At 38.0% G+C, this 17,618-nt stretch overlaps 1 protein-coding gene across 1 annotated transcript in view; it reads right to left on the reverse strand.

Moving 5' to 3' along the window:
- Positions 1–2,864: 2,864 nt before the first annotated feature.
- Positions 2,865–17,618, reverse strand: part of LOC145103083 (uncharacterized) — a 30,420-nt gene continuing 15,666 nt past the window's right edge. Inside the window, exons 3-6 of the mRNA XM_079040623.1 lie at positions 5,212–5,709; positions 4,812–4,943; positions 4,058–4,689; positions 2,865–3,637 (exon numbers count right to left, since the gene is read on the reverse strand). Coding sequence (XP_078896749.1) covers positions 2,930–3,637; positions 4,058–4,689; positions 4,812–4,943; positions 5,212–5,709 — 1,970 coding nt within the window. The 3' untranslated portion in view covers positions 2,865–2,929. The remainder of the gene's footprint in view (positions 3,638–4,057; positions 4,690–4,811; positions 4,944–5,211; positions 5,710–17,618) is intronic.

Here is a 17,618-nt window from a genome sequence, read left to right on the forward strand (position 1 = left end):
TCATCGACGGAGATGAATGTCGAACACCGTCGTGAATGGCCTTGCCGGAGCTGGCGGAGGTATCATTGCTCAAATCATCACTTATCCTCTCCAATCGGTACTTATTCCTTCCCTTTTACTCTCTCTCTCTCTCTCTCTCTCTCTCTCTCTCTCTCTCTACTTCCTATTCGATAGACACTAGTAACCAATAATCACAGCTTGTAATTTCGAGGTCAACATGCGCCAACAAACAGAGAGAGTCGCATCAGAAATCGTCAGGTGGTACACTTATTCAAATGCCTCATGTTTATCTTCTGCTTTTCATCATAAACCTGTTTTGCCTTCTATGATCACAATCCAATAATGAAGTAATTTTCATTTGTAATCTTCTTATCTCCTTATGCAGCTCCCCAATTACTATCAGAGTAGCCTAGAAATTCAATTTTTTTCTTTCCTTGAATACAAAATTTCATAAGATGTTCAAGTGATTTCTGAAAGGATCCTCTTTGTTGCTATGAAGTGTTGTTTACTTAAACAATTGCATGAACTTTAATACAAGACCAACTATATATGCCTCCTTTACATTCACACTTATCCATCACAACAACCTTGAATTCAGAGATAAGTTGTATTGATTATGTAGATCTGGATCATGTCCTCTACATTCAAACTTATTAACATAATAGTTTCAATCCCTTGTTTTTTCACATAAATGTTGGCTCATCAGGGCTTCTTTTAAACCCATTCAAATGAAAAAAAGTTGTTTTCTCTTTCTCCAAAGACTTCAAAAGATTCTAGTTTTTTTACATAAACCTCTGCCCCTAACTTTGAATTGTTGAATTGACTTATTCTTCAACAACAACGATGATTGTATGACAACTATTTTATAAGAAGTGAAGGTCTTGGAGGACTATAGAGTGCCCTTCAGCCTTCTCTTCTTGGAACTGCTACATCACAGGTTACACTTAATTCATTTGGCATGGATTCAAATACGATTCAATTCATTTTATTTAAAAAACCCATAAACTACTTAGCAAGTGTTTAATACTTGTGATTTCTCATGAATGCCACTTGTTATATGAACATAACAATCTTCTTTTGTTTCTTTGCAGGGGATGTATTATTATTAGCATGTTGTTCTTGCTTGTTGTGGTAGTATTAGCAGGTTAATTACACCAAATCATTTTACAAAATCATTTTATACAAATGCTATATCAGTGTTTGGTATTTTGTTTAACTTTAAAGTTGTTTATGTGCAGCTGATTTTAGTTTGTATGATAACAAATTCCTTTTATTTTAGGGCATTAAATGTATTGTTTACAAACCCAATATGGGTTCTTGTGACACGTACGCATGTACTTGTTCAAAACAACAACTTACTCAAATGTTATAGTTTAGAATTTATTGAGATTATACATTAATTCCTATTAAGAATCAATACACAGCTAACCTTTCAATGTAAAGAAATAAGCTTATCATTGCATGATAAGTTCCGCAAACTTGATTCTGTGAAGCCTAATCTTAACATATCCGTGTTTAATGTCTTTAACATCATGTCTTTTTAAGTCAAGGTTGGAATTTCTTCCATTTCTAGGCATATGAGGTTTATAACGAAGCTGAGATAAGAGGATTTTGGAAAGGCATCATCTCGACTTTAGTCATGGTTAGGTTAATTAATCATTAAATAAATCCTCAAAGTTTCTGCTCTCTAGGTAAAACAACAATCTTATTTAATTAATTGATTATACTAATTAATATTGTTTCAAATTATTCTATTTTGGTGTGTGAACATGTATTTTTAGTAGGTGCGCAATTGTGAAACTTGGAGCAACTGTGACAACATACCCCTTGGTAGCTGTCAAGGTAATACCATATTTTTTTTTATTTAACTTATGATTTAATATTTTAGAGGATGGAAAGGAGGATTTGGTGATTCCAACTATTATTCTTGAATATTTTCAGTCAAGGCTTCAAGCAAAATTGAAGATGAGTATAAGAAAACGTTGGAGGAGGTTGGTGGTAATGAATCAAACGTCAAACAGTTAGAATGCTTGGCTAGTGTAATTTTAAACATTTTCAGACAGCTAGAATGTTTTCGTTAACTTGTATAACACTTTAAATGTTATGTGATTGTAACATATTTTAATGTTTCGCAATTAAATTTACTGTTTTAGTTTTTTTTTTTGTAAATTTACTACTTTAGAAATTTTATGACGTTAAAACCGGGAAATTATACATAAAAAATAGCACTATGGGCATACCTATAGAGATGACATGTCATTACTATAGGTGCATCTATAGAGACGACATGTCATCTCTACATGTACATCCACCACGACGATACATTGTTGTTTTGGGATGAAATGTATTTACTATATATCTCTATCAACGGAGACGACATTTTGTCTTTATAACTGTATTTATGGAGACGACTTGTTGTGTCTATAGACACACCTATAGAGACGACATGTCATCTCTATAGCTTTATCTATGAAGACTAATATCGTATAGCGCCGAACCAAAAAAGGACGACATGTCGTCTCTAAAGACTACCTATTGCGATGGTATTTATAGCAACCACAAAAAGATCTATTGCGAAGGGGCTATGGTGACGAGAGCTATAAGAACGACATGTCGTTCCAGAAACCTATAGGGACGACTTTTGAACCTATAGAGACAACATTTGTCGTCCCTATAGGTCCCGTTTCTTGTAGTAAGCAATAAAGAATTAAATATCGTTCACTCATAGTCCTCTTTTACTTCTTTTAAATGCATCACATTATATGCTTCCGTTTAACGCGATATTATTAGCGAGTTTTGTAGACTAAGATGCTGAGCCATACAACTACCTTCTGAAACCCGATATCATTAAATGTCACATTTTCATGTATAGTCGTATGGAATCAAACAAAATTATTATAACAATTATTGAATTATATTACAATTAGAATTATTGAACTTGCAACAATTTCCATATTTTCGAAGTACATCTTGAAATGAAAGGTACTGTAAATGGAAACCACCTATGTTTAAAGGAGTTTTCATAGTAGAGAACATGTTTCCTGGGCAGAAAGAGGTACCTAGAACCATATGTCGACTGAAATACGTCTTTCAACAAAGGAAATTGCAATGTAGCAAATAAAAGAACCGGCATTGTAGCAAAGAGGGTGATAAGAATCGGTATCCATTTCAGATCTTTATGGTATAGCACAAAAAAGCTAACACTAAAAGCAACCATCATGGTTGTTATCGAGAGGAAAAGTGTTGCTAGACCTAACATTAGCTTTTTGGGTAATGACTCCAAGAAATCACGTTCCGCATAACGAGAAGTAAGGATAGATAAGAACATGAGTATTGATGTTGATGCTGAGAACAAAGATAGAGCATCTGCCAACACGAAAAGTATAAATGTTCTTTTTCGATAGAAGAAAGGGATACCTTCGTCTTGATTGTATCCACCTGGAACTGTAAAAGCTGCCGCGAATACAATGGTGGCAATAAGCGTCGCAACCACCATACACTGACTAGCCGTTCTTTTCATCCATTCCTCACCTTGTTTGACTAAATCTTTGTGTTCCTTAGTAAATAAATCGTGTGGTGTTAGACCATCTTTGTTCTTCATTTCCCAATAAGAAGGAGGGATCATCTCTTCTACTTCCTACAACATAAAACCGAGTAGATCGATTTAAGTCAACTATGCAATTCAATTATAAAGAACACGTATTTATTTAAGTTTTCACTGGTCTCAGTCCTAGCAAATGCACACCAGATGTTATCATGTCATGCATAACAAATTTGGGATTTACATACTATGAGAAGCTCAGTAAACTGTGGACACATGAAAGTTTCATTGATACAAAACAAAAAAAGTAAAATTATACATAAAAAAGAAGAAATTTCATAGGGGCATCCCCCCTCCGCTTAGTCTATAGATATAGATCCGCACATGGTTGCATAAACATAAGTGGGTTGCATTTTAAATAGTTAACAATGTATATTACACAAATATTAGATATTCAAGGATGAAAATGAGGCGTTAAAGAAAAAGGAAGATAGCGTAGGGAGAATTAGTACATACTTTGAACCACAATAGTTCGCGTTGCATCTGCAATGCAACTCCAGATACATCCTCAAGTTGCTTTTTCTTAGCTATCTTCCCAACTAAATGCAACATATTGTTGTCATTTTTATCCTTGAGAGGAGTTATCAGATCCTTCATTGAGCCTATCTCATATAATATATTGTAGATCCCCTCGTGATGATGTTTGACAGCAATGTGAAATATACTTTGGCCATCATCGTTTAGTTTCCATATCAGATCAGGATATTTACGGATGAGCTCAACCAGAAATCTAGTATTACCCATCTCTGCAGCAACAAATAATATTCGAGAAGAGTATTTTGTTTTTACATTATGCTCCGATACTGCATTCAGACCTTCTGAAGCTGTAGCAACAGGTTCTTTGTTTTTCTGCATTTTGACGACATTATCAGCAATGAGTTTTAGTAGTTGCAGAGTTTGATTGTCCTTGTCAGCAGCTGGCTTATCATCTTGATTGATGGGATTATCAGGCGGCCCTCTAAGTATGCCATCAATTTCCACCTTAGGCTTCTCCGCAATATTTTGCCAAACGATTTTTAGTAATTCTAATGCTTTCGCTTTATTTTCCTTCTCAGAAACTCCCATCTTTGGATGCATGACCCTAAAAACTAAAAGCAACAGCCAGAAAAGAAGCCACATTCATAATATATACTAGATATTTACAAGGATGACATTAATTTGAAAAATACTAGGTTTGGATCTTCAAAAATCAAGGAGTAGAGAAGCTTACGCCAATTGATGGTTCTCATGATGATATTAGATTCCGTTTCAGCAAATGCATCGGTCTTTCGAGCCAAAACTTGAAGCACACTTCCAGTACTACCAAGTTCCTGGCGATCTTTTACTATCTGTAGTGCGATATCTAAAGAAAAATATTCGACAATCTCTTTGTGAGGGGAAAATTAATCTATTTGACAAAAGCAACAAAAACCAACAATGAAGGAGCAGAGAAAAATACAACAATGAAGGAGTATGACCCAGGGTATTTCCTGTAATTATCTTTTATAAAAGGCAAATTCGTAATAACATATTGTAACTAGTTACAACATTTTATTACTAATTTACCCTTTGTAAAGGATAATTACAGAAATACCCTTGATAGATCAATAACTAAAAGCTAAATCGCTTACCGAACATATTACTCTCGGCACATTTGTGAAGAAGCCACTTACGATTTTGAGGTGTCCAACAAGTATGACCCAACTTGTGCGAACTTTCATACAAATACTTGGCCACATCATGATGTCCAAACAGGACAGCCATATACAGTGGTGTCATTCCGTTACCACAAATCATTCCCACCAAAGCCCTATTTTTTTTCACCATAATTTCAACTATTTTAAGGTTTCCAGCTGCAGCTGCTAAACAGAGAGCAGTGTTGGAACTGTTATTTCGAAGTTCGAGGTCTTTTCCATCCATGTATGTGAGTAGATGTTCCACAAACTCTTCCACCTGTTTGCTTCTTTTTGCGGATGCCGCAACATGAAGTGCAGTTTCATCATTTTCAGTGATACTATACCTTACCAACTCTCGCCTTTCATCAAGAATGGCTTTAGCAGCTTTCCAATCACCTTTAATCGATGCTTCATATAGAGGGACGGCAGTTTTGATGTAATCTTTTCTACTTCCTATGAAGTATAGTTACAATGCAAAATTAGTACCACATTCATCCGGGACGATTGAAATATATATTCTTTAAACTCTTTACCAACATTAAACATTAATACTAGTCCATACATCATATTGAATAATATGATCATAGAGGATGAAGGAAAAGCAATTTGTCACTGTAATGAAACTAAGAATTTAACAATATTTGAAAGAGTAGTTATTGGTACACCATAATATTGACTTGGCAACACAATTACTCTTCTCCTCTCATTCTTCGTGTCATACATGCATATGCAAAGCATGCCTCTAGCAGTTTATGTTTACTTTCCTTTGTTTGAATAAGTCTTTGCCTAGTTGACAGTGGTTTCCTATTTTTCCTAGCTTAGTGGTTAATTATTTTCCTTGCAGTTTATGCTCTCGCTTGTAAGCCTATATGGCAGATTATCTTCTCTATTTTTATGCATCAATATACACAAGTTAGGTTGTGTTTGTTTTTAAAAAAAAGCTCTTCTAACCTCTTAGTGCTGCGTGGCGCAGCACACGCGCAACACTTTTAAGTTCGCGGCAGTTTGTTTTTCCGTAGACTTCGGGCTCAAAAACCTCTTCCCGTCCTCTTCCCCACACAACATTAGGCTTGGCTCTTTTAACCACTTATAACCTCATCTAAAAAAACACGCTACACAAAAAAACGCCGCTCCAGCCCTCTTCTTCTTCTTCGTTCTCAGCTCCAAGATTGGTCGCCACTGCCCCTCCCTCGCCGGTCGCCAATGCTGCTGCCAAGTGCAATTTCTTAGCACCCTTTGCATCAGGTTAGGGTTTTTTTTTTTTTTTTTTTTTTTTTTTTTTTTGATTTCTTATAGGGTACCAATTCTATGGTAATTGATATTCTATAGGGTGAAAATGGTAATTGATATTCTATTTGGTGAAAATGGTGAAATTGGACGATTTGGTCTGCCTATTATCATCTTTCCACTTTGTTATGCAAGAATGGAATGAATCATCACAAGGCAATGAAAAAGCATATTCGTTTGTTTCAAAGCTAGCTTCTATGATGACGTAATGACTAATGATGGGCTGAATTGAATGAACCATCTTTGATTTAATGAAAACATGTCTGTTTACCATGTATAAATATGAAAGATTTTTTAAGAAATTATTATTTGCTATTTGATTGATTTAATTTCTTAATTCAATACAGTTTTCATTCTTTCATCAGAAAAAATTTGTTGATGAGATTAGAATAATCATTGGTAAAATCTTTGTTGAAATGGATTTTTTTTAACTTATTTGCTCAATTGTTATCACCTGTATTTGTTGAATGGAAATCAAGTTTATGCTTATATGAAAGTTTGTGCTTAAATATGTTGAATATGCTAAAGTTTTTGGGAATAAGACTTATTAAGGTAATATTTTTTGGTATGTTTGCATCTGGGAAACTATCTTTTTTTTTGTACACATCTAGGTAACAAATTTGTTGGAAGTGTTCACATATGACCATTATGACCTACTATAGCATGTTAAATCCTAGATGTGAACGCTTTCAACAAGTTCGTTACCTAGATGTGTACAAAAAAATAGTTACCCAAATATGAACAAAACAAAAAGTAAAAATTAAATTACACGAATGGTCCCTATGGTTTGGGGGAATTTGTGTTTTTAGTCCCTAACTTATTTTTTTAACTTGGATGGTCTCTACTGTTTATTTTTGTTGTGCGTTTGGTCCCTGTCTTACCTAAAAAGACTATTGTGCCCTTATTAATTTATTTTTTAATTAATTTTCTTATTTATGTATTTAATTTTTACATATTTAAAAAAATTAATAGACCACACAAATCTGTGTGGTCTATTAATTTTTTTTAAATATGTAAAAAATAAATACATAAATAAGAAAATTAATTAAAAAATAAATTAATAAGGGCACAATAGTATTTTTAGGTGACAAAGGACCAAACACGCAACAAAAATAAACAGTAGGGACCATCCAAGTTAAAAAAATAAGTTAGGGACCAAAAAAAAAAGAATTTCCCCAAACCACAGGGACCATTCGTGTAATTTAATTTTTACTTTTCGTTTTGTTCATATTTGGGTAACTATTTTTTTTGTACACATCTAGGTAATGAACTTGTTGAAAGGGTTCACATCTAGGATTTAACCTGCTATAGCAGGTCATAATGGTCATATGTGAACACTTCCAACAAGTTTGTTACCTAGATGTGTACAAAAAAAAGATAATTACCCAGATGTGAACATACCGAAAAGTTAATTACCTTAATAAGTCATATTTCCAAACTTTTTTGTTGATTGTGCTGTATAATCTTTGGTTATATGGTTTTTTTTATTCGTTCATGATGCATTGTTGTTGAATATGTTAAACTTATTTGTTGATTATGTTGAAATATGATTAATCTTTGTTGCTAAAGTATGTATTATATATATATATATATATGTTATTAGCAATGGAATATAAATTTACATGGACCAATGAGCAAACAAAATGCTTATTGCTCACTTGTATTGAAGAAGTACAAACCTTGGTTAGAAAAGGTTTGAGTTTTCACAAACAATCATGACACAAGTTAGGAACAACCATTAAGGAGAAGTATGGCATGGATTTGAATCAACGACAATTAAAAAACGCCTATGATAACGTTAAAGCCAAATACACAGGATGGTTATACTTAAAAAGCAAAACTGAAACCATTTACAATCCACAAACAAATACTTTTAACTTAACAAATGAGGAATGGGAGGACTTTAAAAAAGTATATATATATATATATATATATATATATATATATATATATATATATATAGACACACACACACACACACACATTTTTATATGTATATTGTTTATATAGTTTCCATTAATTCTTATATTACTTTTGTTATATTGATTTGATTTAGGCACATCCGAAAATCGCTTCTTTGAAAACCGTCCCATTGTTGTTTCCATAGCTTTGTGCAGAACTCTATGATGGAAACAGTGCATCTGGTAATCTCAGTTATGCCACATCCCAAACACCATCGGGACAGGGATCATCTTCTTTCCATGTCGCACCACTAAAGATTATGGACGCCCCTTCCATTAACATAGATGAAGGTGATTATTTTTCCAATCATACTACTGAGCATTTTACTCAGCAACCACCTTTTGTTGTTTCTCCTTCTGCTGATTCACCTTCTGGTAACCCTAACAAAAGAGCTAAACCCTCAACTCCTAGACCTCGAGCTCATAGTGCCTCACCTGATCCACCTTTGTGTGCCTCACCTAAAGCTTCTATTACTGTTGATGATTTAGAGAAGCTTGAGTTGCTCGAGTTAGGCCCAGTAGACCCTCTACGATTTGTTGTGTATCACATTTTTGGAGGGACCATGAATATAAAAGAGATATGGGTAATTTGCCCAATGATCCAAAAATACTAAGATGATGGATCGAGATCACAACTACAAGTTTAGGAGTTCTAAAGGATGGAAAGATTGTTCGTTAAGTTTATGTGTTTGAGTTGTTTAGGTTTTATTTGCTTTTTTTGGAACTATATGGTTATGTTTTTTGGTTATTTGCTACTTGGATGTTATTTGTAGTATTTGGTACTTGAATTTTATGTTTTTTGGTACTTGAATCATATGTTATTTGGTACTTGAATCTTATGTTATTTGATATTTGAGTTTTATGTTATGTTTTTGGTATTGGAGATTTATGTTTTTTTTTTGGTACTTGAATCTTATGTTATGTTATGTTTTGTTGATTAATAGGTTCGTAATGGATCACGATAAAAAGATGCTACTCATAATTCTAATGTACTTATACGTCCGCTACTTTTGGAAGTGGGGTGTCAAACGAGTGCGGGATAACGATTCGGAAATGACGGGACATGAATTTACGTTAGAGTTACTTCACCGTAATCCTCTATAATGTCTTGAAGTTCTACGCATGTCACGTGAATCATTTGTCCGGCTATGTGCTCATTTTAGAGTAAACTACGCGTTAAAGGATAGCAAACAGGTGTCGGTTGAGGAGAAGATGGCTATGTTTTATGACGATCGGTCATAACCAACATTATGTGATTATCAAGCGGAGATTTCACCACTCAAAGCAAATAATTCATAAGTTTTTTCATGATGCGTTGGACAAAATGTTGCTTTTCGCACATACATTATAGTACCAACTTCTTTTAATCCAAATCCAAACATTCCGGGACATAATAGAGGCTACGACGGGTGTTCAAGGGAACAGTTGGTGCACTTGAGGACACTTTGATACATGTTGTTGTCCCTGCAAACAAATGAGAGTTATATAGAAGTAGGGGAAAAGGCAATTATTACCAAAATGTATTGGCAATATGTGACTTCAACATGATGTTTACATTTGTTGTGGCCAGTTCGGAAGGGATAACACACGATTCTAGAATTTTATCATAAGCATTAGCAAATCCACATGCACCATTCCCGCTTCCACCATCAGGTACATTTATGGTTATTTAAATAGTTTTATCTTAGTTTGAAAAATAAATGACTTTTTTTTGTTTTTTTTTTTACAGAAAATATCATCTTTGTGATGCTGCCTATGCAAACATTCGAGGTTTTATGGAACCGTACCGTAATGTAAGGTATTGGATTGGAGATTTCCGTCGAAGACATGCATTAACAAATGAAGAAAAATTTAACCATGCACACGCAAAACTTCAGAATGTCATTGAACGTGCTTTTGGTGTCTTGAAAGCACGATTCCCTGTATTAAAGAGGATGACACCATTCTCGTTGGTTACACAACAAAACATTACCCTAGCATGGTTTGCGCTTCATAATTTTATAAGAAGAGAGGGACTACGTGATGAGTATTTTGCACGATATGATGAAGCAAATGTCTCGGTTCGGAATAACAATGCAGTCGTTGATAATGATGAAGATGAGATTCCAACAAATGGTACTGCAGTGGACCGTGAATATATGACCCAATTACGTACATAATGAAATTGCCGAACAATTGATGCAAAATATGGAATGAGAATTATTAAAGTTTGGTTGTATGATTTTTATTTAAAAATGTTATTGTAAGACTAACTTGGTTGTTTGAACTTTATTTCAATGTTTTAAGACTACAATTATTAAATTTTTGATATTAAAAAAAACTATTTTCGGTTTATTAAATTACTTTATTTTAAATTTTTTAATATCTGCAGCAGTCTGCAGACGTTAAAAAAACAAACATGTTTCTCATTACAGTCTACAGCACTTTGGTCCACCTTTTCTGCTGCAGATGGCTGCAGAGGTGGTCCGCAGATTTCAGATAGTTTCACTTCGGAAAAACAAACAATACCTTAGTGTTGTGTAATTATCTCTCTTCTACATATAATTTTGTGTCTCTTGTTGTGTACAAGATACATAGCTTATCTTTAAGTTAAAAAACTAGTATTAAAGCCAATCTATTGTTGAACTCTAAGTTGTTGGTGGTGTGAAGAGACTCAATAATCAAAATTACAATACGCAGTCTACTTGCATCCAAGGTTCTAAATGGCGTGAGGCGTGGCGTGGCGGCAAGGCCAAGCCTCAAGCTTAACGAGCCATGGCAAGCTACGACGTTTTTCAAGGCGTGATGTAAGGCGGCGATTTTGTATTAATTTAAAATTATATTACCACATAAATATAAATTTATATTAAATATAACTACTTTTTAGAAATGTTAAATCAATAACTAATAACAAAAAGTTAACAAAAACCACAATACTTGTATCTCCGGTTTGAAAAAACATAACAAAGAGAAAAAAACTGTGTCTCAAACGAAAAAACACGCGCCATAACACGCCATAACGCGCCATATCTCGCCTTGCCACGCGTTACGCCTAACAACAACGTTATGAAGCTTTTCGTAACGGCGAAGCCACGCCTCACGCCATGGCGCGCCTTTTAGAACACTGCTTGCATCACATCGTATTTGCAAGGTCAAGATCTGTGGGAGGTTGAAAAAGGTGCTGAGACAATTCAACATAAAGTGGAAGACAACAATGATGTTTTTACAGAAATGGAAGATCAAGGCGGGCAAAGTTATGTTCATTTTGAAGACAACGGTAGAAGAAGATTTGATCGAACATATCAGAGATGTGGTGAACCCAAAGGAAGCAAGGGATACATTGTTTGTATTATTCTCAAAGAAGAATGACACTAAACCCAAACTTCTAGAGAACGAACTTCTTTTGGTATCACAGCATGACATGACTATTCCATAAATTTTCCACAAAGTCAAAACTATATGCATAGAAATTATGAAACTTGATTAGAGGCACGAATTGGTGAAACAAGGATTAAACGTATCCTAATTCATGGCCTAAAACTAGAATTTAGAAGTTTTATTGTAACGATCTGTAACGCCCGTAGATCCGGGCTAATCAATTTAGAGATAATAGGGGTCGAAAACGACTTTTCGACAAAATATTATTTACAATAAATAATCTTAACAAAGATGTAGAATATTTCTCAAGGATTCTGTACATATAAAGAATGCCAAAATCCGAGTTATAATGAAGAAGTTATGGCTCGTCGAAGTTTAACGACAAAACCGACACGGCACCGGGAGACATAAATAGTGAATTTACGATAGAGGACTTTTTGGACTTAGTAATCTAAACAAAAGTAGTAGAATATGTTAACCTGAGAGTGTCTATAAAAAGAACGCCCAAATCTGACTTCGTATGAGGAAGTTATGAATTTTCTAAGATTTGGCTTAGCAGTGCACATCTCGAAACTCGAATTTTAGATCGAACGGTTTTTGGCCTACGCGACCTAAATGAGAATTGTAGATCTTGTTAATAGGAACTCAACGGTAAAAAGATGGACGAAAACAGAGTCCGTATGTAGAAGTTATGAATTTTACGCGGACATTTAACAGTATAATCTCCTCGTACTGTTAAATTTAAGATCGGTCGAGAATTAGCCGACAAAGTCAAAATGAAAGTTGTAGATATTATTTTTACCTACATGTAGATATAAAGAACGTCAAAAATGGAGGTCGTATGTGAAAGTTACGAATTTTAGAAGACGGAAGTGTGCTATGCGAAAATGTGTGATGTGGCACAATCTTGGCCATTGTTTTCTCCCCAAGTCTTGCCACTAGATGGTGACATGTGGCACCAAGTTCAGCCATTTTCACCCTATAAAATAGAACCTCTCCCACCCACATATTCTTCACACCTTTCCCATTCTTTCTTCTTTTTACTCTCTATCTAGAACCTCTCTCTAGCCCCGAAACCCCCCGAAAAGCCTAGGGAACCTCCCTAGCACGAGGTGGAAGCCCCGGAGTGCTCAACGGCTCCGAGAAGAAGAGCTTTTCCGCACGGGAATGCTGCTCCAAGCAAAGCTTGGTTTTCTATAAAACCCTGTAACACCCTAAAGTTTGGAAAGCCAAGAAAAGAAAGAAAACCTCAAGTTTAGGGGAGACTCGGCGAGTCCATGGAGGGACTCGGCGAGTCCGAGCGGGATCCGGGTTGTGGTGGAAGCGACCGACTCGGCGAGTCGGCCAAGGAGACTCGACGAGTTGGGTCTGATCGAGGAAAACCCTAAATCCGGGACTTGGAGCCTATTTAAGCGTCTCATTCTCTTTCCTAAGGTTCCTTTACTACCTCTCTACCCCAGAACACCAAACCCTAGCCGCCATATCCGTTTTTGAGCTAGATCTTGCCTTGAAGAATGCACTAAAGCTTGGAGGAGGGAGAAAGACATTGGAGGTGCAAGAAGGGACTGTAGATCTGGGATTGTGGAGTCATTTCAGACCAATTGGAGGTAATAAGCTGTTTCTTGGACTCCCTTTGCATCTAGATCTATTCTTATGTGTGAGTTTTGGTCATTGTTGGTATGATATGTAACCAATTGGAGTTGGAGGTTCAGATCTGAGGTTGCTACCTCAGATCCATGTTGGTTTTGGTCTTGAATTCCCCTAAAGTATCAGCCCTTGGTATGTAGAAGAAGCATGTTTGCCATAAACCCTAGTTTAGTGTGTTTTGAGCATAGATCTCTCAATCTACACGTAAAGTTTGCCACTTTACGTGGGGAATAGGCCCTAGAAGTATGGATCTATGAGTTGGAAGTTCTGTTTGGCTCGAAAAGCCACTGCATGGTTTGAGGACTGGATAGACTCGGCGAGTCCTTCGAGTGGACTCGGCGAGTAGCTTGAAGATGAGGAGGAACTCGACGAGTAGGATGAACAGCTCGTCGAGTCGGATGAAGTTAGGCATGGACTCGGCGAGTTGGATGAACAACTCAACGAGTTGGTTGAAGATTGTCTAGGACTCGGCGAGTCTCTTCTTGGACTCGGCGAGTCAGATCGCGAAACCCTAAACCCTTTGAGTTGAGACTCGAATCAGTGAGTTGGGTGGTGACTCAGCGAGTTGGACAGGACATGACTTGGAACTAGTTGGACTCGGCGAGTCATGGACTGACTCGGCGAGTCGGGTCGCGAATAAGAAAGACCCTGAGCTTATGAAATCGGCGAGTCTTTAGGAAGACTCGGCGAGTAGGGTTGACCTGGAAGGTTGACTTTGACCAGAGTTGACTTAGTTGACTGTCAGACTAAGTGTTATATGTATATTGATAGCTCGGAGAGCTAGAGGAGTAGCGGTTCAGGGGATTGTCGAGTAGCAGCCAGAGGTTTATCAGCAGGGCTCAGCAGTTCAGGTGAGTTTCCTTCCAGTAGGAACGGGTCTAAGGCCACAATGCCGGCCCGTTTAGCTAGCAGTAGTTTCGGATGTTGACCTGATACAGTAGTTAGTAGGTTTGATGCCTTCGTGGCTCAAACAGGATTTATGTGTTATGTGTTCCGGGCTACGGCCCGATGTAGTATGCAGTATATGTGAGTTTATGCCAGTTGATATGTTATGATATGCTGTGTTCAGTTAGCTTCGGACTTCGGTCCGATGGAGGGGACAAGGTCCCAGACAGTTAGCTTTGGACTGCGGTCCGATGTCAGCTTCGGACTTCGGTCCAATGGAGGGGACAAGGTCCCAGACAGTTAGCTTCGGACTTGGGTCCGTTGTCAGCTTCGGACTTCGGTCCGATGGAGGGGACAAGGTCCCAGACAGCCAACTTCGGACTTCGGTCTAATGGAGGGGGCAAGGCCCCAGTCAGTTAGCTTCGGACTTCGGTCCGATGTCAGCTTCGGACTTCGGTCCGATGTAGGGGGCAAGGCCCCGTTAGTCCGGACTTCGGTCCGATGCAGTGGGCAAGGCCCAATATGTGCTTTATATGTTTTTTTTTGTGCGATATGGGGTAGATTGGGGGAGCTTACTAAGCTTCGTGCTTACGGTTTTCAGTTTTGGTTTCAGGTACTCGGTTTTCAAAAGAGGAGCTCGGGAAGATTGCAGAGCACCCACCATAGTCAGTTAGCCTGGGAATGTTTGACTCTGATAATGCTATTATGTTTTGAATTTAATACTCAAAAGTTATGTTTGACTTATGACACGTTGTTTATAAATCCATTTTTAGTAATGTTTTAAAAGAAATTTTTAGTCGTGATTTTTGGGTCGTTTCAAGTTGGTATCAGAGCCTTGGTTTGAGGGATTCGGGCGCACTCCTGAGTGTGTCTGAACTCAAACTAAGGAAGTGGTATTTAGTTTTCAAAAGAAAAATCGTAGTTACAAAAGAATTTTGAGAAAAGGAAACAATTTTTAGAAAAAGCAAAAAGAATTTTGAAAAGAGAAAAGGGTGTGGTGCATGCAATCAGCCGAGCTCAAGTAAGTACTCCCAATTTACCCATACAAGTTATATTATGATTATCAGTATCAGTTTCAGTATCAGTTTCAGTTTCAGTTTTGGTTCAAGCTTCAGTAGAACAGCATGCTAGAATAGGACTAAGGATCTAGGATGATGCCTTATGTGCCTGCTTTATGTGTTCAGCTTTATGAGAATTGCATGCTAGTATTGAGTAGACAGCAGTAGGATAGCCTGTTTAGGTTATGCCTGGTAGCGCGAGCTTAGCATTGTATGCTAGTGTAGTTTCTCGTTATGAGAATAGTTTTGCCTGAGTATGTTTCCTTTATCCGAATGTTGCTTGCTTTGTGCTTTGTGGGACTCTGAGTGGTGGGAGTTAGCCATTAGGTGAATACGTCACATCACATGTGAGCAGGGTTGAATAATCTCAGAGTGCTGGATTTGGCCCTACTGCGCAGCTCTCGTTTGAGTCCAACCGTTGTAGGGATGAGACTTTTACTCAAAGGATTATCCGAGCCTCATTACATGTGATGGTATTCAGGTGGTGGCTAATTGGCATTACAATGAGGCCTTCAGCAGCTGAGGACTGGTTTGAGTAGAGTCAGAAGTTCCCTAGGGCAAGCCTAGGATGAGAGCAGCAGAGATTAGTAGTAGAGGAAAGGGGATTTGGTGGAGTTGAGGTAACTCTTGAGGAAAGTACGGATAGATGTGGAAGGTAGTAGGGGCCCATACTACTGAAAGCAGAGGATCCGTACTCGATTCAAGAGGGGCCGAGGCAAAACCAAGGAACTAGTAGAGTATGTGAGAGATCCCTCAGCAGTAGTGTGTAAATTGATCAGGAATTGTTATATTTTCAGCATGGTGACGTTGCGCGAGATACCAGTTAGCAGTTCAGGTGTCAAGGAGGGGTCTGGCTCGGGCTTCAGAGCCGGGCAGCTTGATGATCAGATGAGGGATTTCATTTCCGCAGAGATTATGCGCAACATCATTGATCAGACTCCAGTGATTTTCGGTTCAGTTAGAGAGGCCATTGTGGAGCTCATGGACAGTCATCTTGAGGCCTTTAAGGCCGGGTTAGTTTCAGGACAGATTGGGGCTCGTCTAGGTCCCGAATCTTATGGAGTTCAGGGATCCATCAGAGGGGGGGGGGGGGGAGATCCCATTTCTAGTTACTGCCATCAGGGGGCAGGGGTGATTGGGGCATTCTGTCTCCAAGAGAGACCATTGCATGATTGGATAGTTGAGGAAGTTTCGCGAGCCATTCGCGAGGATCTGCCCGACATGGTCGTGAGGATTACTGATAGATTGATAGCGAGGCTTCAGGATCAGACAGCTGTTGTTCAGTCGGCAGGCGTTGTCGTTGGGGTAATGCAGGAGCGAGAATCGGGCAGGGAGTCGGAAAGGAAGAGGAAAATGGATGAGACTCAGGTAGCCACAGGTTCGGATAAGAGGCTCAAGGGTTCGAATTTGAGGACGAGGAACTATCAGAGCCGCAGTCGATGCGGGAAGTGCGGAAGGACGCACATGGATGTGTGTAGGCGTAGAAGTGGTGGCGATGCTGGATGTTTCAGGTGCGGCCAGATTGGCCATTTTAGCAGGGATTGCATTATTACCATCGCCCAGGGACTTGATCCGATATGTTTCCATTGCAGTCAGAGGGGCCACAAGAAGGCCCACTGTCCGAGTTTATATTCAGCAGGGCAGGCGCCAACTCCTGCCCTTGGGACTTCAAGTACCGCCAGCAGTTGTCGAGGCCGGGCAAGGGTGCCTACGGCTCAGAGACGAGTTTTCCGGTAGATTTCAGCAGGGATTCGAGCAGCACTGAGTAATGAAGGTGCGTAACTTTTGTTTTCTGTCAGCTTATGTCATGATTATATTGTTATGGTTCTGCATCAATTTGTGGTATAGTGTTGTGTTATAGTGTGGCTTGCTTGTGAGTATGTTATATGCCATTTGCATACCTCGGATAATTGGTTGGTAGTTAGGGGATGTGCTCTTAGGGAGAAGGTTTCGGAGGATGCAGTAACTGTAGCATGGTTGGGAGAGATTTGGTTCATTTCGCTAGTTCGGAGTGGTTGGTGATTTGGATGGATTGGTCAAATTCCTACCGGGCGGGCTTGGGTTCCCCAGTAGATGTTTTGGAATGGTAGTGAAGATCAGGATCTCTTTTGAGTGTGAAGCAGCAAGGGGTAAGCAGGATCGAAGTGGGGGAGAACCCTCCGGGTAT

Source organism: Lactuca serriola, chromosome 4 (genome assembly GCF_051521515.1).
Source record: "Lactuca serriola cultivar US96UC23 chromosome 4, Lser_US96UC23_V15, whole genome shotgun sequence".
Classification (NCBI taxonomy): domain Eukaryota; kingdom Viridiplantae; phylum Streptophyta; class Magnoliopsida; order Asterales; family Asteraceae; genus Lactuca; species Lactuca serriola.